The 21,365-nt window shown below is 47.3% G+C and overlaps 1 protein-coding gene across 1 annotated transcript in view; it reads left to right on the forward strand.

The window, feature by feature from the left end:
• Window positions 1–9,851, forward strand: part of CDH5 (cadherin 5) — a 32,051-nt gene extending 22,200 nt beyond the window's left edge. Inside the window, exons 9-12 of the mRNA XM_037515810.2 lie at window positions 1,314–1,438; window positions 1,766–1,874; window positions 4,172–4,417; window positions 7,586–9,851. Of these exons, the coding sequence (XP_037371707.1) occupies window positions 1,314–1,438; window positions 1,766–1,874; window positions 4,172–4,417; window positions 7,586–8,103 (998 nt within the window). The 3' untranslated portion in view covers window positions 8,104–9,851. The remainder of the gene's footprint in view (window positions 1–1,313; window positions 1,439–1,765; window positions 1,875–4,171; window positions 4,418–7,585) is intronic.
• The last annotated feature ends 11,514 nt before the right edge of the window (window positions 9,852–21,365 follow it).

The raw sequence follows: 21,365 nt of genomic DNA on the forward strand, positions 1-21,365 counted from the left end.
CCATCCACAGGCGACTGGCTTAAGAAGAGGTGGTATAGCCACACCCTGGAGCACTACTCAGTCATAAGCATGGGAGAAATCCAGGCATTTTCAACAAAATGGAGGGAGTGTGAGAAAATGATGTATAGTAAAACAAGTCAGAACGAGAAGGGCAAATACTGGACACTTACATCCATACAATTTAATAATAAAATACTTTCAAAAACTAGCGGACATCAGTAATCACCAAGAAGACTCTGAGGTTAAGAGGGAGAGGGAAAAAAGAGGAAAAGGAGGCATAAGGGATAGAGGTGGAGAAAAATAAAATAAATGAGTAAATAAAAATAATAAAGTATGGAAAATACAGAAAAGGAGAAGGAAATTAGCCCCCATGACCCCACCATACAGAGATAATTTCTATTGGCACTTTGGTATATTTTCTCTCGTCTTTTTCTACACATACTTTTATATAAGTGAGATCATAATATTTGTATAAAAACCATGTCCTCCTTTTTTACTTAATTTTCCTCCAGAACCATTTATTTTCACTAAAATGTCTTTTTCGAATTACATTTTAAAACTGTCACTTACATGGTCATTATAAATGGCTACACAGTCCATTCTTCTAAAGTAATGTAATTTATTAGTCCCATCTCACTTAGGTGGTTTACCTTTTAAGTTATTTTGTAATGAATTAACCTTATTTGATTAAATTATACTTATTTATAGAAGTTTAATTCCTAAGTCCAATTATTTAATAAGTGAATCGCTTGATTATATTAATTTACTGAAACCCTTCTGAAATTCACTTAGGTTGCTTACCATTTTTTTAAAAAGATTGATTTATTTATGCATACAAGAACTGGGGTACAGGCCAGAGGTATGGGGGGTGAGAGGATTCACCAGAGACAGAGTGGAGAGCAGAACAGGCAGATAGACCAAAGATACTGCTGAGGGGAGCGGCAGGCAAGACAGGAGAGGTCTGCTGCGCCATGTGGGTAGCTCCCTGGCCACTGGGGATTGAACTCATGCTGCAGTGGCTGCTGATGGCTTCACAGTGCTGTGCTTAACCCCTTGCACCACCAGGGAGGCCCCAGGTGGCTTACCATTTTTGATTCTTACAAGTAATTCCTTAGTAAACACCTTTGTATATAAAGTTTTACCCCTTCCTCCTCCACTCCTTTCATCCAGAATACATCCTAGGCGTCTCTCCCAGAGGTCCACAGCCCTTCAGTAAAGGGCATCCCTCCAGGACACACCTTCTCCCCACCCACCGCCGCCCCTGTAAGTTGGCACCTGAGTCCTCTAAAGTGATGGGTCCTTCTCCCCTGCAGGGAACCCCACGGGCAAAGAATCCATTGTGCAAGTCCACATTGAAGTTTTGGATGAGAACGACAATGCCCCAGAATTCGCCCAGCCCTACGAGCCCAAAGTCTGCGAGAATTCTCCCCAAGGCAAGGTGAGTCTGGCTCAGGTGGGAGGGGAAGGCAGCGCCCCCCTGGGGCAGGCTGAGGGACAGCATCTCCCAGCCACAGCAGGGGCTTAATATAACCTTCACACCAGGTTCTCCATCTTTTTTAAAGATGGAGAAACAGAGATTTAGAGAGCACCTGTGGGGAGTAAATTGGCGGGGAGTGGTGACAGGAAGAGCAGCTCTGTGGAGGTCATTTAGATTAATGCTGCAGGTGAGAGGCAGCAAAGGTCAGATCTAAACCCAGAGTCTCCACCACAGAACCCCCAGTCACCCCAACACCACCACTGACTGTCTCCTATCTTCGCGCTGCAGCTGGTCATCCAAATCTCAGCCATAGACAAGGACATCACGCCACAAAACGTGAGATTCCGATTCTCCCTGGGCACTGAGGACAGCAACTTCACCCTCACGGACAATTATGGTGAGCACCCAATCAGCCTGCCTGCCTCTTAGCAGCCTCGGGAGTGTGGCTATTTGAGGCCCGAAGTGCCAGGATCAACCACCAGGCCAACGACCTGGGGGTGTCAGGTCACAGGAGATTCCACAACCCCGCCGCCTACCTTCCTGGTCTGTGCAGTCGTCAGAGCCACCCCAGCACATGGCAAGTCTACTGGGCCTGCCAGTCCCCCTAAGGTGCTCCGGTCAGCAGGGGGTGGGGAACAGGGAGGGGTGCAGACAGCCTGGTACACGGCGAGCCAAGGGATTCCTTCCCCCACCCAAACTCTGTGCTCAGCACAACGGCAAAATGCTCTACAACATGCAACTCGGAGTTCATTCCCAGAAAATCAAAACTGGAAATGTGAATTCTGAAATGCCAAGGGCATCATGTGTCAATTCAGCTACGATGACTACTCACCACCAGGGGTGCGGGAGAGCGGCTTCCCCAATCCCAGCCCAGGCAGTCCTTCCGACGAGTATATCCTTAGAATGAGGATGCTGAGGGGACTGAGTTCCAGTCAAGAGCAGACAGGTTTCCAGGATTTCTGCAGCTTTCTCAGAAAAGCAGAGAAAATACCCCTTAGGTCTAAATTAGAGTGATCCTTTACCCAGCATGGGGCAGAATCCTTGCCTGTCTCTGGGCAAAACCGTGGTTGACGAAGACCCCGGTATAGAAACAGCTATTGTCACTTTTGAGGAAGGTCAGGAGTGGGGCTCCTGAAAGGGGGTAGAACCAGGGGAATCCGTCCCAGACCTGTCCTTCAGGAGCCTCTGGTGGAACTGGAAAGGGGGCCATGATGTATTGTCAGTAATATATTTATTAACATTCAAATATCTTTAGCAGCAAATAATGTAGAATAAACACCAGTTATCACACCCCCAATGTCCCACCTCAGCCCCACCGGCAGGAGTCTACAAAGGGGGAGAAAATTTCAGTGCCACCTGCAAGCAGGTGGCAAGTCTCAGATTTACTTAGTGTGAATACCCTAACATAGTGGTAAAGTGTCATTGGCCATATTATTATCCGCAGTTGTAATAAACCTAATAGTGACATATAACTGGCTTTCACTTGACATCTGAAAGATGGCCTCCTGCTTCGGTCTGGCGTGCCACGTGGGCCAGCACTGTGTAGTGAGACAAATCCCGGAGCAGGGAATGCCTGGCCCGGATCCCGAACACCAGCATCATCACACAGAGCGTGGCCTATCTGGTCTCTAACCAGGGGAGATCCTTCTTAACACTTATCAGAGCTAAGAGGATGAGTCCATTCAGATCTTCCGAGACTTACCATGGAGTTATAGCCTGGAAAACCCTTCATAAATTGAAAATAGCACAAGTTAAAAATGCATTTAATACACCTCACCTGCCAAACACCAGCCTTGCCTACCTTAAACATGCTCAGAACACTTTCATTAGCCTCCAGGTGGGCAAAACCCATCCAACACAAACCTCTTTTACCATAAAATGCTGAATACCTCATGTCACAAGTGACCGCTGTACTGAAAGTGAAAAAAACACCAGCCTTATCCTCGTCCCTGCAGGGCTGACTGGAAGCCGCCCCTGCTCGGCATGCCAGAGAATATCAAATACCAACCCAGGAAAAGACTGAAATTTAAAATTCTAAGTGGAGTTTTGACTGAATGCATATAATTTTCCCACCACTGTAAAGTCAAAAAATTGAAGGTTGAACAATTGTATAAATCAGGGACTGTCTGTATTTAGGCCAAAGCACATTCCTGATTCCAGTCTGCCCAGGAAATCCTCGATTACCTATGTAATCATTCCCTGGGTGCGCGGGGAACATTTGCATTGTTTTTACTTTCTAATGGATTTTCAGGGATGGCAGAAACTAAGACGGTAACTCAGTACTAAAAAGAGTTTTTAAAACTTTACTTTTTCCCTGGTTCCTTGTCAAAGCTTTAACAACCCATTAACTAACTGAGCCAAAAGAGAGACGCCTGCTACTGGATAGGGGTCAGAGAAGAGGAAGGCATATCAATTGCCCACAGACACAGAAAGCAAGGACTTTACATTCTGGCCTGGCCATTCTTAGAGGCTAGGTCACAGCAACTGCCCAGAACATCCCTTCTCTGAAGGAATCGACTCCTGCGCTCAGGCAGGAAGTAAGGGACACAAAGGGCAGAGAAGCAGCCCAGGCCGCACATGGCGCAGTCAGGGAGGGCTCCCTGGAGGAGGCAGGCCACATCATCCCACAATGTGAATGAGGGGACAGGGCACTCAGGGCAGCAGAGCCTGACTGGGAGGCCTTGGTGTTTCCAGATAACACGGCCAACATCACAGTCAAGTACGGACAGTTTGACCGGGAGCGGACCAAGTTCCACTTCCTGCCCGTGCTCATCGCTGACAACGGGAGGCCGAGCCTCACCAGCACCAGCACACTGGCCGTGGCCGTGTGCAAGTGCAACGACCATGGAGAGTTCACCTTCTGCGAAGAGGCATCAGCCCAGGCAGGCATCAGCATCCAGGCGCTGGTGGCCATCTTCCTCTGCATCCTCACCATCACAGGTCAGTTGGAGAGTGAGAGGGGTTTAGGGGGACACCCAGGGCCGCACAGGCGGAGGAAGGGGCCAGCAGTTCGCCCCTATCCTGCCTCCCAGCCTCCAGGACATAGCACAACCCTGGGCCTTGGGGTTCCACTCAAGCATCCTGGGCCCAAGCTCCACCCCATGGCTGTCTAAGAATGAGGGGGATGGGGAAGGCGGACAGGTGGGGACAGTAGAGGGAGGGGCAGGGCCCAAGACGCTCTTCTACTTTAAACTATTTTATATGTGACATTCACTCATTCGACTGACATTTTTTTAAAATATTTACGCATTTATGGGCCTCCCTGATGGCGCAGGTGGTCGAGTGCCGCACTGTTAAGCTGTTTGCAGCCTCTGCAGCGCGAGTTCAATCCCTGCCAGCCAGGGAGAATCCCACATGGCGCAGCAGACCTCTCCTGTCTCGCCCACTGCTCCCCTCAGCAGTGTATTTCAGTCAGTCTGCCTGTTCTGCTTCCTGCTCTGTCTCTGGTGAATCCTCTCACCCTCCCGCGCATCTGGCCTGTAGCCCTGTTCTTGTGCAAAAATAAATAGATCTTTAAAAAAATATATTTATGCATACATGAACTGGGGTACAGGCCAGTGGTATAGGGGGCTGAGAGGATTCACCAGAGACAGACTGGGGAACAGAACAGGCAGATCTACTGAAATACACTGCTGAGGGGAGCAGCGGGGAGACAGGAGAGGTCTGCTGTGCCATGTGGGTAACTCCTGGCTGGGGATCGAACTCGTGCTGCAGAGGCTGCGGATAGCTTCATAGGTTGCATGTTAACCCCGTGAGCCACCAGGGAGGCCCTGACTGACATATTTTGAGCACTTACTGTGTGCAAGAAACCACGTCTGGTAAACGCGCCAAAACGTCCTCGCCGCAAGCCTTTTTGCTGTACAGCTAAGCTGCCATAAGGCAACTTTGCCGTAAAATATAGGCGAATTTGCTGACAGTTTGGTTTGACAGTTAAGTTTGGTTTGAGCTTGGTTTCAAAGACACAGTATTCCCATTCTCTGTACAAATCATAGTCCTTCATAGAAATCATAGCCATTATTTAAATCACAATGGTCTATAGAATAACAAGTAGACACGGTAGTCTGAAAATAGTGGCTATCTATATATTGACTTGGTAGAATAAAAACACTATAAATCTTACCGGAAGTGTAAAAATAGGAGTGTTAAGCCAAGCTGCACACAATACTCGACAATGATCGCCTATCAGCTTGCAAATCCTTCAGTGAGCAACGTCATTTTTTCCCCTTGCAACCAAGCAAGGCAACTCTGAGAGAGCCAACCAGCAATTCACAAGAGTCTTCAAGAGTATTAGTCATCCATTCTTGTGCTACTTTAGATAAACCTCCTGTTCGCTAATGCCCTCTTTACCAAATACATTACACAATGTTAGCAGCCGGAGGCAAAAGAAAAATCAAGCGCTCCCCACCCCCAATCCCCAAAAAGAGACTGCTGTGTGAGTCCTGACAGGTTTCTTGAAAAGAGTGAAAAGGTTTTAGCTATTTGGGAGAATGTGATGGAGACAGAATTTTGGAACTCGGCACGGAATCTGGTGCAATGATTTGGTGAAACAGGACTGGACATGAGACGGGACATGTACATGTAGTCCACATGTGCACCGCCAGTTACATGTTACATGCAGTTATACAAATAGCATCATCCATTCATCTTACTCATTTTACTGAGTAACAGCAGATTTTTTTTTATATCATAAAGAACTTAGTTCCCACATTAAATCCTGAATTCCTTTTTTCATGATTTTATATTTTTACAGCAAAGTTGCCTAAAGCCAATTAGTTATGTGGTGAAAATGTTTGAGGCAAAAATGCCTGAAAGGAACTTAAAGCAAATCTACCTACTAGACAATGTTGCAAGGAACTGTTGTAAGCACTCACAGCTGGCATTGGTGCACCTGCTCCTCTCAGCTCATGGCTGGGGACTCCTCCCAGGGGCATCAGCTCTCCTGCTCTTACCCTGCCATGAGATGGGGCAGGGCCAGCCACGTGAGGAGACACCTCAGAGGTTAGATATCACCCCCTGAGCTACAGTAACAGGACTGGGCGATATATGTGGTGGTGCACCCGCATCTGCTCCAGGCCTTACCTATCAGTATCTCCCCTTTGGGGGTTTCTGTAGCACAGCGTACTCACCAGAGTCAGGTTCCCCTTTTAATAATGAAAGCCATATTGGCAGCAGTGGTAGTGCTGGCACTGCCACCTCTAGCCTTCTAACTGCATCCCCAAATATACACTGAGCAGTCTTCACTTCCATTTTACAGACAAGGAGACCAAGGCTCAGAGAGGGTGTCCCAGATTTACGCACATGTGCAGTAATAGCTTGTTAAGTAACTCGAGGCTAGACAGACAAAGCCTGGGGGTAATCAGAACCTAATTTTAGGGGCTGTCTGCACATACACTCCACCCCCTCCCGGGGTGGCTGAACCTCACACTGGCACACTGCCCTCAGCTTGCACTGGCATGGATGTCGACACCAGTGCCCCACAGGGGACTCGCGGATACCGCAGCTCTCTGAGTCCAGCTCGCTGAACTGTAATAATAAAAGCTACCTTGAGTGAGAAAACACCAGCATGCACCCCATACCATGCCAGTGCAGGCAGCAGTGCCCAAGAGTGGCTGCTGCATCCAGAGAGCAGGCACCACCCTGACCAGCACCACCTCTATCCATCACCCCCATCACTACTGTCAACAAAGCAAGCCTCTGAGTCTGTGCGCTCCAAAGTACAACCCCATGCCTTTTCGGTGTCGGACCCGGCCTCTGGCCTCCTGGCCTTTGGACATAATATCGAAGGATTTGCCCCGGTGCTATGAGAATGCAGGAAATGAGGATGCAGGTAAAGGTGGCTGAGAAGGCAGGTAAGAATGAACTTGAGGGCAGCCCTTTCTATTCCTCTCCTCCCCATTCCCAATCAGGGCACGGGAGATGGTTCTCTCCCGTGGAGATGAGGCCGGGTGGCCCCACCAGATGCAGAGCGAACCAATCTTTCTGTGCTGATTTCTCTAGGAAGTTGGGTTGGGCCAGGAGTGTCCAGGGAGGGAGCAGGTGAAACTCGGGGTGAGGGTCCACACTGCCGGCTGATCCCTGTCTGACCAGCCCTGGTGCATTTCCCCGCAGTGATCACCCTGCTCATCTTCCTGTGGCGGCGGATCCGGAACCAGGCCCGCGCGCACAGCAAGAGCGTCCTGGAGATCCACGAGCAACTGGTCACCTACGACGAGGAGGGTGGCGGCGAGATGGACACCACGAGCTACGACGTGTCGGTGCTCAACTCGGTGCGCCGTGGCCGGGCCAAACCCCCGCGGCCGGCGCTGGACACCAGGCCGGCCCTCTACGCCCAGGTGCAGAAGCCACCCCGCCATGGGCCCGGGGTGCACGGGGGGCCCGGGGAGATGGCCACCATGATCGAGGTGAAGAAGGAGGAGGCAGACCTCGACGAGGGGGGGCCGCCCTACGACACGACGCACATCTACGGCTACGAGGGCTCCGAGTCCATCGCCGAGTCCCTCAGCTCCCTGGGCACCGACTCTTCCGACTCGGACGTGGATTATGACTTCCTCAACGACTGGGGGCCCAGGTTCAAGATGCTGGCCGAGCTGTACAGCTCAGACCCCCGCGAGGAGCTGCCGTATTAGGGGACCCTGGGTCTCTGGGCCTGGGGACCCGAATCACTGCAACTCAGGCCAGTGGGACACCTGGGACTGAGTCCTGGGATGGCGGCACAGATGCCCCCAGCCCAGCTCCCCTTCCTCCGGCGTCCCCCAGACCACACCACCTTGGGGAGCCGCAGCACCACCAGCGTCAGAGGAGCCCCGGGAACAGGGACTGTCTGCATTAAGCCAGCAAAGGGACAGGAGAAGAGAGACCTAGCCCAGCCCCCGTCCCCCTGGGAGCTCCATGTAGGTAACTCTAGCTCCCCGAAACTCCCAAGAACATATTTCAGTGATGGCGACCCCTAAACTTCTGGAAAATCCAGGCTGGTGTCTGGGCCCAGACAGTCAGTAACCACGCAGCCAGGCCCAGGTCTAACCTGGGACACTGGACCTTAAAGCAGCTTGTGTTCAGCTGACTGGAAGGTCCTCCCCTGGGGTCCCTGAGCCCAGAGGGCCTGGTACTGCAGGCAAAGGGCTAGATTGGGGGCGGGGGCAAGGGGGAGGCGGCGCATGACAGCACAGTCCCATCCAGCACCCTCTCCGGCTCCAACTTCACTCCCTCCCAAGTTCCCCACCCCTGCCCGGCCGGGCCCTCCCCAGGTCTCGCAAAAGATAGGAAGGGACCCCTCGGCCATTCCTGACTTTGGGTGCTGGGGTGACGTCACTGGCCTTCAGTTCTGGGCGCTGAAAATCCCACCCAAGTCAGGGAAACGGCTTGTTGAACTTTGAAGCAACTGTGAATTCGTCCTGGAGGGAGAGCAAGTGTGACAGATCACAGGGCAAGGCCGCCTCACACCACTCCCTCTGGGGCGCGTCTGGAGTAGCTGTGACCCCAATTTGATAATCACCAACACCCCTCCTGGTGAAAGTGGGGCAGACATTCCCAGAGCTGACCTGCCCTGCCCTCTGCCAGTGTTCCCTCTAACTCTCATGCTGGCTCTTCCCCCGACCCCCAATTTACTCCTGTCTCCTGGCTTGGCTGACTTCGAGGCACTCAAAATATGACCCACAGCAACTCTGTCCGGACCCCAAAATTGCTGCGCAATGGAGCCATGCCGTTTGCCTTCGCACCTCGTTGCTGCCACATCTCAGGGAACCCCAGCAGAACCCTCAGGCCCTGCAGAAGGCAAAGCCCTGCCCTAACCCTGCGGTCATCTTTGTGTCTCCCACTTTCACCCCCATATGGAACATTCCACTGCCTGGGGGGGGGGGTCAGGCAAATGCTCCGACTCACCCACCCTTCTTCATGGACAGAGGACCCCACTCTGGGGAGGCCCCTCCCACTTCAGGGGATTGTAGATAACACTGACCTTAAAAAAAGTAACTAATATTTCGTAATTTTTTTTTTTTTTTACTAATAATACTTACAAGTTTCGAGTGCTCACAAACATATAGAAAAGGGGTTTTTGCTATTTAGGTTAACAATTTTAATTCAGGTTTTTTAGTGGGATTATCTGATTCCTATAACTTTCTATTTCCTGTCATTATAATAACTGTTCTAGAAATGATGACTCTCTATATGTACATTGGCTACACTGGTGCATGGGATGTACTGTATTTTTTTTTTATATCTAAATAAAGAAAATCTTTCAATTCCTCCATTTCTAAAGCCGAGAGGGCGCACGTGAAGCACAAACACCTCCACCGCCATCAGAGGGACCAGGAACAAGGGGGGGTCTGCATTAAAGATTTCAGAGATGCTCATGACAGAAAAGGGATTGGAGAAGAGTCCAGCCCCTCCCCCCAAGAGCCCCATGACTTCCCCCAGCTTCTTTACATGCCCCCCAGCCCCACCCCCACCCCACACAACCTGACAGGGCCTCTGACAGGTGCAGCCACACCACCTGTCCCATTTGGTAAATGAATCGAATCAGGGGTTGAATGACTCCGCAAGGAGGGAGGTCCACTTTTAATTAGCTGGTTGACAGCAGTGATTGAGCACCTGGCATTTTATTGGAGTGTGTAGACACCAATCTTGGGGTCCTACCCGGAAGATCTCATAATCAAAACAAGAAGAGGATGTTTCTGTGTCAGATCTTAAAGGAGGAAGACAAGGTTCCTGCTGCTTGAGCCTTCCAGCAGGTTCCACGGGGAGTGTTCCCCAGGGGTGATCCTTTGCAAACTGTGCTCTGGATAAACACTTCTTGGAGTTTGCAGGGTCAATTTGTCTTACTTAACTCCAGTTTTGCTCCCATTTCTCTTATGGCTTCTTTTTTGATCCATTGGCTATTTAGGAATGTATTGCTTAATTTCTACATATTTGTGAATTGTCCAAATTTTCTCTTATTATTATTGATTTCCAAAAAGTCATGACACATGACTTTTCTGACAACACAGTAATTTTACTCACTTGTGATCAGAAAACATAATTTTTGTGATTTTATCCTTATAAATTTATTGAAAATTGTTTTATGCCCTAATATTTGTTTTTATCCTGCAGAACTTTCCATGTGTCCTTGAATGTTTGTTGTGCTGTGGATCTGTGGATGGTGGACTGTCCCGTTGCTGTTGAGAAGGTCTTGACAGTTTACATTATTCAGACTTTGTATTTCCTCACTGATGCTCCGTCAAGTCAGTCTAGCCACTGTAGAAAGTGTGAGCTAAAATATCCAGCTGTTACTGTTGAATTGCCTATTTGTCCCTTCATTTCTATCAGTTTTTGCTTCATTTATTTTGGGTCTCTGTTGTTAGGGGCATTTAGGTTTATAACTGCTGTACTTCTTAATGGATTGAACCTGCTGGCATCACAAAATATACCTCTTTGTATCTAAGAAGTTTTATCTTAAAGTGCATTTTAGCTGACATTAGTGTAGTCATTCCAATTATCTTTTGGTGACTGCATGATTTATCTTTTTCCATCCTTTTGCTTTCAGTCTATGTTCTGTAGACAAAATATAGTTGTGTCACTATATTTTACATTTACCAATTAATTAATTTTACCAATTGCTACATTTAATTAATACATTTTACCAATCTCTGTTTCTTGTTTGGAGTATTTAATTTTTTTCCATTTAATGTGATTATTGATAAAGTAGGATTCATGTCTGACATGTTCCTGTTTGTTTTGTACATTATGACTTTTTAGTTCCTCCATTACTGGCTTCTTCTAAGCAAAACAGATACTTAGTAATATACCATTTAATTCTCTTGTCATTTATTTCTCACTGGTTCCCTTGAGATTTATATTTAAAATCTTAACTTAAAACAACCCAGTTAGAATTTATACTAATTTAACTTCATGTACAAAACTTTGCTCACTTTAGTCTAAAGGACTCTGTTTAGTTTTTTGGTTTTTGTTTGTTTGTTTGTTTTGTGAAAAGGTCTGCTGGTACAGAATCATCTCCATTTTGTTAAATTTGGGACTGTCTTTATTTCTCCCCTTTTTTTGAAAGATAGTTGTGCTAGATAGAGAATTCTTCATTGATACACATTGTTTCTTTCAGCACTTTGAATATCATCCCACTGCCTTCTGGCCTTCCTGGCTTCTGAGAAGAAATTGGTTGGTAATCTTTTAAGGAGGCTTTGTAGGTGATGACTTGTTTCTCTCTTGCTGTTTTGAATATTCCCAGTGTCTTTGATTTTTAAGTTTCATCTGATGTGACTAGAATAAATAGTAAGAGTTTATTTTACTTGTGGTTTATTGAAATCCTTGAAAATGTGGGTTAATGCTTTTATCAAATGTGGGGAGTTTGGGACCATTATTTCTTCAAATCTCCTGCCTCTTTCTCCTCCCCTCTGGGGCTCCCATTATGCATATAGTAGAATGCTCGCTAGCGTCCACAGGCACCTAAGGCTCTGTTCACTGTCTTCATTCTTTATCTTTCTGTCCTCAGACAAGATCATCTCAACTGACCATCTGCTCTTTGTTTCATTGAACTCACATCTGCTCTTGAGCTCTTCCAGTGACGTTTTCATTTCACTTATTGTAATTTCAACTCCAGAATTTCTATCCTTCTCTTTAAAAAATGTCTACCTCTGCTGACTTTCTCTATTTGTGAGACATCACTCTCATGCTTTTCTCTAGTTCTTTAGGTTTTCTCTAGCCCTCTGAACACATTTTAAATAACTGGTTTAAAGTCTTTGTTCAGTCCAACATCTGGATTTCTTCAGGGATGGTTTTTATGAACTGTGTGTTTCCCTGTGAATAGGCCATACATTTTTTTAAAGATTTATTTATTTATGCATACAAGAGTTGGGGTGTAGGCCAAAGGTGCGGGGGGTGGTGGTGGTGAGAGGATCCACCAGAGACAGAGTGGGGAGCAGAACAGACAGGTTGACTGAAATACACTGCTGAGGGGAGCAGCGGGCGAGACAGGAGAGGTCTGCTGTGCCATGTGGGTCAGCTCCCTGGCCCAGGATGGAACTCATGTTGCAGTAGCTGTGGATTGCTTCAGAGTGTTAATGCTCAAACACTTGCACCATTGGGGAGGCCCAATGCCATACATTCTTATTTCCCTAATTTTTGTAGAAAATTGGATATTTTAGGGGCCTCCATGGTGGTGCAGCAGTTGAGCGCTGGGTTGCGAAGCTGCCCGCAGCCTCTGCAGCGCCGGTTCAATCCCCGGCTGCTGGACGAGGGTCCCACATGGTGCGCAGACCTCTCCTGCCGCCCGCTGCTCCCCTCAGCAGTGTACTTCGTCAGTCTGCCTGCTCTGCTCTCCCCTCTGGCCCTGGTGAATTCGCTCACCCTCCCACGCTTCTGGCTGTATCCAGTGCTTGTATAAATAAATAAATAAATCTTTAAAAAAAAAAATTGGCTCTCTTAAATGCAAACCAGATCACTGTCTCCACAGGGTTTTTGTTGCTATTACAGTTTGTTCAGTGTCTTTCCTAAACTAGGGCTGAGGCATACTCACTCTTTGTTGTGTGTGCAGCGAAGTCTGCTTGTGAGTGGTCAGCTTACCACTGGAAAGAAGTCCCTTAAATCCCCAGAACCAGTCCGTTTCTCAGCATGTGCTGAGGAGAGGGGGCTCTATGGATAAGTTGGGGAACTCCTTCACTGCTCAGGCAGGCATTTTACAACTCCCAGTCTTCACTTTCTGATCGCAGTGAGCCACAAGGTCAGCCAGAGGTGATGTTCAGAGCCTTCCTGGCTCTTTCCTTGGCACATGCACAGTCCTATACATGTGAGTGAGCTTTCAGGTATGGAAGAATATGCCAAGGTTTTTCAAAGCCCTCTATGGACAGCTCATTCCTCAAATTTTCCTTTTAAGATTTTCCATCAGTTTCTTGTTTAAGATTGTTGGTCCAGTTGTTATCACTGCCTCAAACAGCTACAATGTTAATGATTTCCACTGTTGTTCTCTATAACTGCCCCCAGCAGACAAGTTTTTTTCATTAAGCAAGCTTCAAGTCAGTTCATATAAACACAACCTTCCAAGTGAGGTCTTTTGGGGAGCCACCAGACAGGTCAAATCATGACAGCTATGTGATAACGGGGTTCTGGAGGCACCCCAAGCCTGCTCTGCTATATGCCAGGGGCTGTTCTATTGGGTTTCAAGGACTAGAGAGAAGATGGGACTTGGACTAGTGAAAACACCACAAAGTTTGCTGTTCTCACCAAGATTCAGCTGTTTTTCTTGAATAAACACTCCCCAGACTGTTGCAAGCCTTTGGTTCATTTCCAGAGTTGTGAAAGAATTGATTTTACCCATTCCGACAGTGCTATCATTGCTTTTACAGAAGAGAGGATTTCCTTATTCTGCCATTCCTGTTGATGCCACCGCTCAGGCTACTTTGTCATCTCAGTTTCCCTCCCAGGGGGCAGAAGTATCTTCCCCTGAACTCACAGTTGTCCAGCCCCTGGCGCCCATGAGATCTATTCACTGCCTTCTCTTCCAAAAGGCCTTCCAGCACGTGTCACCTCAGATCCAGCTGGCCATATTCTTCCAACGTGCCAGTAGGGTGTGATTCTGAGCTCTAATGTATTCTGCCCACCTGAGCTCCTTGACTTCTGTTTGCCCTGAGGCAGGAGTGGTCCTCCTTGTGCAGGCTGCAGTTCACCTCTGAACTTGGATCCTTCAGTGACATCAAGCTAGGCCACAACCCATGCCCTCTGGAATCTGCTAGCCATAATGCACGCACCTGGACCAGCCAACCCGGGTCCGCAGTAGTGCCCAAAGTATGCAGGAGTGGCAAAGGCTCAGACTCTTCCCGTCCCCCACATCAAACCTATGAGACCAGCACGGCCTTCCCCACTCCACAGACGGCTAAAGTGAGACTCAGATAAATAAATAAGTAAATAAATTGTATAAATAAATCTTTTTAAAAAAGAAAATTGGATCTCTGTGGCCAGAGCCACAGAGCAAGTCAGACACAGAATTAGGGCTAGAACCCACTTCCTGAGTAGGAAAACCCTAAGCCTGCAGGAGACATCCCCAGAAGTGAAGGCTACAGGTGGCGCAGGGAAAACATCCAGCCCACTGTGCTGGCCATGGGAAGTGACCGCCAGGGGGCGTGTGGTATCAACAAATGCTCAGCCTCAGAGCATCCCTGGCGTGGCAGGCCGGGGCCTCCAGACAGTCTGCGTGGTCCTGGCCCTTGACAGAGGACCTGCGTCAGAGACATGACTGCAGAGCCCAGCACCACGAACCTCCCAAGTCCCCACTCCACGCCCCCGCCTCCCCGGGCACCAGGCTCTGCTGGGGAAAAGGGAACAGGAATCTGGTTTCCCATCTTCCCTAGGGAATGGCGCACCTCTGGCCTCCCGTGTGGCCACAGCGAATCTCAACTCACAGGGAAAGGCTGGCCCTGGCCATAAAATCCTCAGACCAGCGATGGTCATAGTGAGCCCTGTAACCCCTCCCTGCAGCAGGAACCCGTGCCTAGTGCTCACACTCAGCCCTCCTGCCCTGCCCCACCCTACTTCCACCAAACCAGTCCTGGAGGCTTGGCCCTGGGGCAGAAACAGGGCCATCCCCAAGTTCCCTTGTTGCAGGGACCTCCAAGGTCAAGAATCCTTACAGTAAATATCACTATCCTTGAAGTCATGGGTTGAGTCTCCTCCTTCACAAGCCACACTCCAGACCCCCAGCACACAGGGTGCTCATTTCAGGTTATGTATAAAGCAAAAAAAAAAATTCTATTAGAAACAACAGAATACCCGACCATAGCAGATGGGTTGGTAAACTGTGGCATATCCTTAAAACTATTGAATAGTCGTTAAAAGTCATGTTGTCACAGGGTGATCTGGAGTTGAATTCAAGATCAAGAAAATAACAGAACCAAGTGTATTATTTACAGTTGGATCCCAGTATTTTTACTAGTAGGTATTATCTCAGGTTTTGAAATTACTTTTCCTCTTAATTCTGTGTTTTCCAAATTATCTGAAATCAGTATTCATTATGTTTATAATTGGGAAAAAACATTATTTTAATGTTTATTGTAACCACTTTCTTCCAACTGAAAAACAGTAAATTTGATAAGCAAGGTTTGTCCCCAAATATCATTTTTTTAATATCAAGAGTTTTTGTTTAAAAAACTGTCTTGAATATATATCTATTAGTGCCATAGATTTTTTGATTCACAAATTTCTTTTGTAAATCATTACTTTTGGATCCAGCAAAACTGTTGAAGAATTTGTTCATTTTACTGCTTTTGATTTTCTTACTTCTGAAAGCATTTGTCTGAACTATGTCATGTGGGCTCTGTCTTTGGATCTCTTCAGCTCTAACTTCCTACCAACTTTGTGGATCAGAATAACTGCAGTCCATGGGATGAGAGAACCCCGTTTTTCCAGCCACATGACCCCCCATGAGATTCTGAATGACTAGAGATACTCTGTTTCTCTCTCAAAGATATAAGGGATTTTGCCAGTACCAATTTTTCACGCCCATCGGAGGCCACCTGGACATGTCAGGACATGTGTGCACCAACATTCGGGGACTTCACAGGACTTTGCAAAGTGCTTTCGTAACCTAGGTTGAAGAAAGCAGAGTAAATTGAGCCATAGTTGCTGCTGGAATGTTTAATGATGTGGCACAGGAAGCTGTCCGGGGGGGGGGGGTTGTTTTCAGGTGGGACTCTGAGCAGAAAGTGGGTCTTCCCATCAAAGGAAACAAACAAAACTCTATCTTGGAGCTCAAAAAACCAAACCAGGTAGTCTCAGGCTTGCGAACCTGGACTCTGGAGCTCATCAGCCTGGATGGGATTGCCACTTACAAGCAGAAGCATGTTTACCTTTTCTGGGCCACAGGTTCATGTCTTTAAATAAAGTAGAGTAATATTAGAATGCCCAGCCTCAGGGGTTTTGTAAAATTTAAAGGAAATCAATCTGGAAAAGAGAACAGCCTCAAACATGGTCTTGGGACCTCGTAATCACTCAGTGCAGGCAGGAGGGAGGAAAGGAAGGAGAGAAGGGAAACAGCAAGGGAGCGATTGTAAAGTTTTATCAAGTAAAATCATGACTCTCAGAGAAATATAAAATGAATATAGGTCAAGGATTTTACTTAACTCTTAGTTAACCAGTCAGATGTTGCAACTTATCCAAAGGAGTTTGCAAAGAATCATACAAGCATGCAGTAAGGAATGCGGAAAAGAACTTCCAAGTAGATAGAAAACAGGTCTACTCACAGGGAAAATATCAAATGTATTTCCGTGGATACCATCATTTGTTCTCCCGTGGACAACAGACTTGGCATTTACAAGTTTTTGGCAACTTACAGAATTATATCTCAAAGGCAATGAAGAACAGAGATAGCCCAGAAGATTGCACCAGCTAGAACACCAGTAATAAATAGTTTTTGTCCACGTGGAAGTCCTCTACAATCTTGCCAGGAAGAAAGGCACGAGGGAAGGAAGAAGGGGCGCAGGGAAGAAAGGGGTTGGGAAAAGGAAGGACAGAGCCTTAGAGAGAAGTGTGCGCCAGAACAGAATGTGCAGTGTTGGCGGTAGGTCTATATCAGAATGGCTAAATGTATTAGGTGTGTTCCTTGTCTATTGCTATGTAGCAAATCACTGCTAACTTTTTTTTTTTAAGATTTATTTATTTATTTATACAAGCACTGGGTACAGTCAGAAGTGTGGGAGGGTGAGAGAATTCACCAGAGTCAGAGCGGGGAGCAGAACAGGCAGACAGACCAAAGACACTGCTGAGGGGAGCAGTGGGTGAGGCAGGAGAGGTCTGCGCGCCATGTGGGACCCTCGTCGGCAGCCGGGGATCGAACCGGCGCTGCAGAGGCTACAGGCAGCTTTGCAGCCCAGCGCTCAACTGCTGCGCCACCAGAGGAGGCCCATCACTGCTAACTTAACAGCTTGAAACTACATATGTAGTAGCTCACAGTTTCTATAGGCTGAGAATTTGGGTATAACTTTTCTGGGTTCCTTGTTTTAGGATCCCCCCTATAAAAGTTTCGGTCAAGGTGTCAGCCAGGGCTATAGTCTCATCTCAAGTTGACTGGAAGTGACTGGATCACTTCTAAGGTCACATAGGTAAAAGATCTCAGGTTCTTGCAGCCTATGAGACCTGAGGGCCTCCTCAAGATGGACACTTGCTCCATGAAGGACAGCCAGAGAGAGGCAGCACGTTCTTACCTAATGTCATCTCTGAAGGCACACAGGAAGAAAGGAAAGAGGGAAAGAAGAAGGGGTGCAGGGAAGAAGGGGGTTGGGAAAAGGAAGGACAGAGCCTTAGAGAGAAGTGTGTACTAGAATAGAACGTGCAGTATTGGTGGTAGTCACCTTTTCTACTCTATTGGTTGAAAGAAGTTGCCAATCCTGGCCACACTCAAATAGAAGGGATTACATATGGGCCAGAGTGCCAGATGGAGATAATGGGAGTCATTTAAAGTTTGCCCATCAGGCCCCCCTGGTGGTGCAAGGGTTAAGATGCAACCTATGAAGCAATCCGCAGCCACTGCAGCACCAGTTCAATCCCTGGCCAGGGAGTAACCCACATGGCACAGCAGACCTCTCCTGACTCACCCACTGCTCCCCTCAGCAGTGTATTTCAGTTGATCTGCCTGTTCTGCTCCCCACTCTGTCTCTGGTGGATCTTCTCACCTCCCCCACCCCCACCCCCCACCTCTGGCCTGTATCCCAGCTCTTGTATGCATAATAAATCTTAAAAAAAATAATAAAATTTGCCCATCACACAGGGATCCCCAAATAACCAGATCTTCAACCCTGCATTTGGATGTTTCTGAAGCTGGAGGTTTGGCATATTTCTGGATACGCATTTGAATGAGCTAATAAACCCAGGGTTTCTATACTCTCTGGAGGAGGAAGAAATATAAGATCACTTAAGTGAATCTACTTAAAATGGTGACCTGATTTTACAATTACTACTAGAAGGTGAGTATTGACTGGGGCTTTATCTTAAAAATAGAACCAAAAATCAAAAATAGTGAAAAAAAATCATATTTTATTTAAGAAAGACTTTTATTGCAACCATTTTCTAACTCTTAAAGAAGGTGTCATTCAAAGGTTGGTATTTTCCCAAAATAAACAACAAGACCGTAGTGTAACAGTCTCTTATTTTATCTTTGATTCATACATGCTGGAAACTGTAGCTGAAAACTACAAAACACTGATGAAAGAAATCAAAGACCTAAAAAAACTGGAAAAAAATACTATGTTTGTGATTTGGAAAACTCAAAAATTGTTAGTGTCAGTTCTCTCCAATTTGATCAATAGCTTCAACTGAGTCCTAACAGGTTAAATACATATATATATATATATATATATGAAAAATGTTTTAAGTGGAGATCAGGGATGAAGGATGAGCTCGGGGCCTGTCTCACTTTATAAGTGACCCCTGTATTGGTGCTGTCCTGGGTGCCTAAGCTCGCTGGTTCCTTCATTCTTTCTACAGTATCTGTTGACCCATGTACTAGATCCCCTTGAGTCCACTCCTGACACCCCCTGCATTCCTCTCCTCTCCTTCTCTCCTGTTTCAGTCTTGGCTGGGGCCCTCTGTTTTCTCCAGTGTGGTGTTCCCAAAACCTCCCAAGTTTCTTCCAACCCACAGCCTCAGTCAACACTGGCAGCCATTCTCCTGTGCCAGTGAAATGATGTTTCCAAAGAGCAAATAAGACCTTGTGATGCTTTGCTTTAAACTCCCCAACAGATTTTTTTCAGACCTTCTATGAGTGTCTGCTACCAAATGATGGAACCCAAACTCTTCAGGCTGGTCCCCAAGACCCTGCATGATCTGGCTCCTCCTGAATTTCCTTTTTTTTTTTAAAGATTTATTTATTTATGCATACAAGAGCTGGGGTACAGGTCAGAGGTGTGGGGGGTGAGAGGATTCACCAGAGACAGAGTGGGGAGCAGAACAGGCAGACTGACTGAAATACACTGCTGAGAGGAACAGCGGGCGAGACAGGAAATGTCTGCTGCACCATCTGGGTCAGCTCCCTGGCCGGGGATCGAACTCGTGCTTCCGTAGCTGCGGACAGCTTCACAGTGCTGCGTCTTCTACCAGGGAGGCCCTCCTCCTTGATTGTTAGGCCCTCCTCCTAATTGTTCATCTGCCCTCAAGCCATACCCGCCATCATATTAAGCTATTTGCTTCTCCCCGGACATGAGGTGGATTGTCTTGTTGGTTAGAACAGGCACTGCCCTTCTCTGTGGGAGGATCACATGTCCTAACCCGCTGATGTCAAGTGGGGCCAGGTGACTTTCTTGGCCAAATCAAATGTAAGCGTCAGAGACACTTGCCACTTCAGAGCAAGCACTTGAAGAGCCAGCTCATACTCCACCATCTCTCTTCTCTCTGCCACCAGCAGAGGTGAACACATAATGTGAGCGAAAATTAAACCTTTCTTGTTGCTAAGCCACTGAGACACAGGGGCTGTCTGTCACCAGAGCGTGACTCAGATGACTGACACACTCCCTTAGATTGTAAGCACCACCGAAGCTCACTTTGTAAGCTCCGCATAGTACAAACACCAGGCTGTCTGTATTTATACGTTTATGTTAAAAATATACATAATTGATAGAAAAAATATATATATTAGATAATTAACAAATACATGTTAAATGAATGAGTATAATGAGGGAATGAGTGAACACATAACCTATGGGCCTTTGCACATGCTGTTCTCTCTGTAGAATGACCATTGCTGCTTCTTCACTTGCTCAAAGTTCCCTCCACTCAAACCTCAAAGATCTCCTCCACCAAGAAGCCTTCCTTGCCACCCCTCTCTTCTCCCTAAGGCATCTGCGTGCATTTCTATTCTCCTAATAACTGTCTCCCTGGCCTGACAATGAGATCCACAGGCAGGGCCAGATGGGCCTCACCTTGGTGGGCCTGTGCCAGCACAGCACCTAGTTCAGAGAAAATGGGTGGATAAGAGTGAAGGAAGAAGGGTACCCTCAGGTTTTGTCTCCTCTGGGCCCCTGCACGTGCTCCCAGCCCACCAGGAACATCAGTCCTTTTCCTGCTTTCTGGTCTATCTCTTCTAAATCCTTTAGCATCAAGAAAGATAACCCGATGGTTTCCCTCATGTGAAGTTAAAGAAACAAAGGAATAGGCAAAAGCAAACCAAAACCCTAGAAATCCAGGGTGGAGAGGGCCAGGGGACTGTGGTGGAGGATGACAGGCTTTGGCAGTGGGTGTAGTGTGGCACATACATTTGAAAAAGTGTGAATCTTGGGCCTCCCTGGTGGCGCAGGGGTTAAAGACCATGCTATCGAGCTATCACCAGCCACTGCAGCCTGAGTTCCATCCCCAGCCAGGGAGCTACCCACATGGTGTAGCAGACCTCTCCTGACTTGCCCACTGCTCCCCTCAGCAGTGTATTTGTCAGTCTGCCTGTTCTGCTCCCCACTCTCTCTCTCTGGTGAATCCTCTGGCCTACACACAAGTTCTCATATGCATAAATAAATAAATTTTAAAAAAATAGTGAAAGTGTGAATCCATACCCCAAAATTATACGCAGTGTTGTAAACAAGTGTTACCTCGATAACAACACAGCAAAAAAAAAAAAAAAATCCCTTAATATCATTTGACCCAGGGACCTCCCTGGTGGCTCAAGGGGTTAAGGTGCAACCTATGAAGCTATCCACAGCCTCTGCAGCACGAGTTCAATCCCCGGCCAGGGAGATTCCCACATGGTGCAGCAGACCTCTCCTGTCTCACCCGCCACTCCCCTCAGCAGTGTATTTTGTCAGTCTGCTTGTTCTGTTCCCCGCTGTCCCTGGTGAATCCTCTCACCCTCCCGCGCATCTAGCCTGTACCCCAGCTCTTGTATAAATAAAAATAAATCTTAAAAAAAAAAAGAATAATATCATTTGACCCATCC

This window comes from Talpa occidentalis, unplaced genomic scaffold (assembly GCF_014898055.3).
Source record: "Talpa occidentalis isolate TD23 unplaced genomic scaffold, MPIMG_talOcc4v2.1 talOcc4.17, whole genome shotgun sequence".
Taxonomy (NCBI): domain Eukaryota; kingdom Metazoa; phylum Chordata; class Mammalia; order Eulipotyphla; family Talpidae; genus Talpa; species Talpa occidentalis.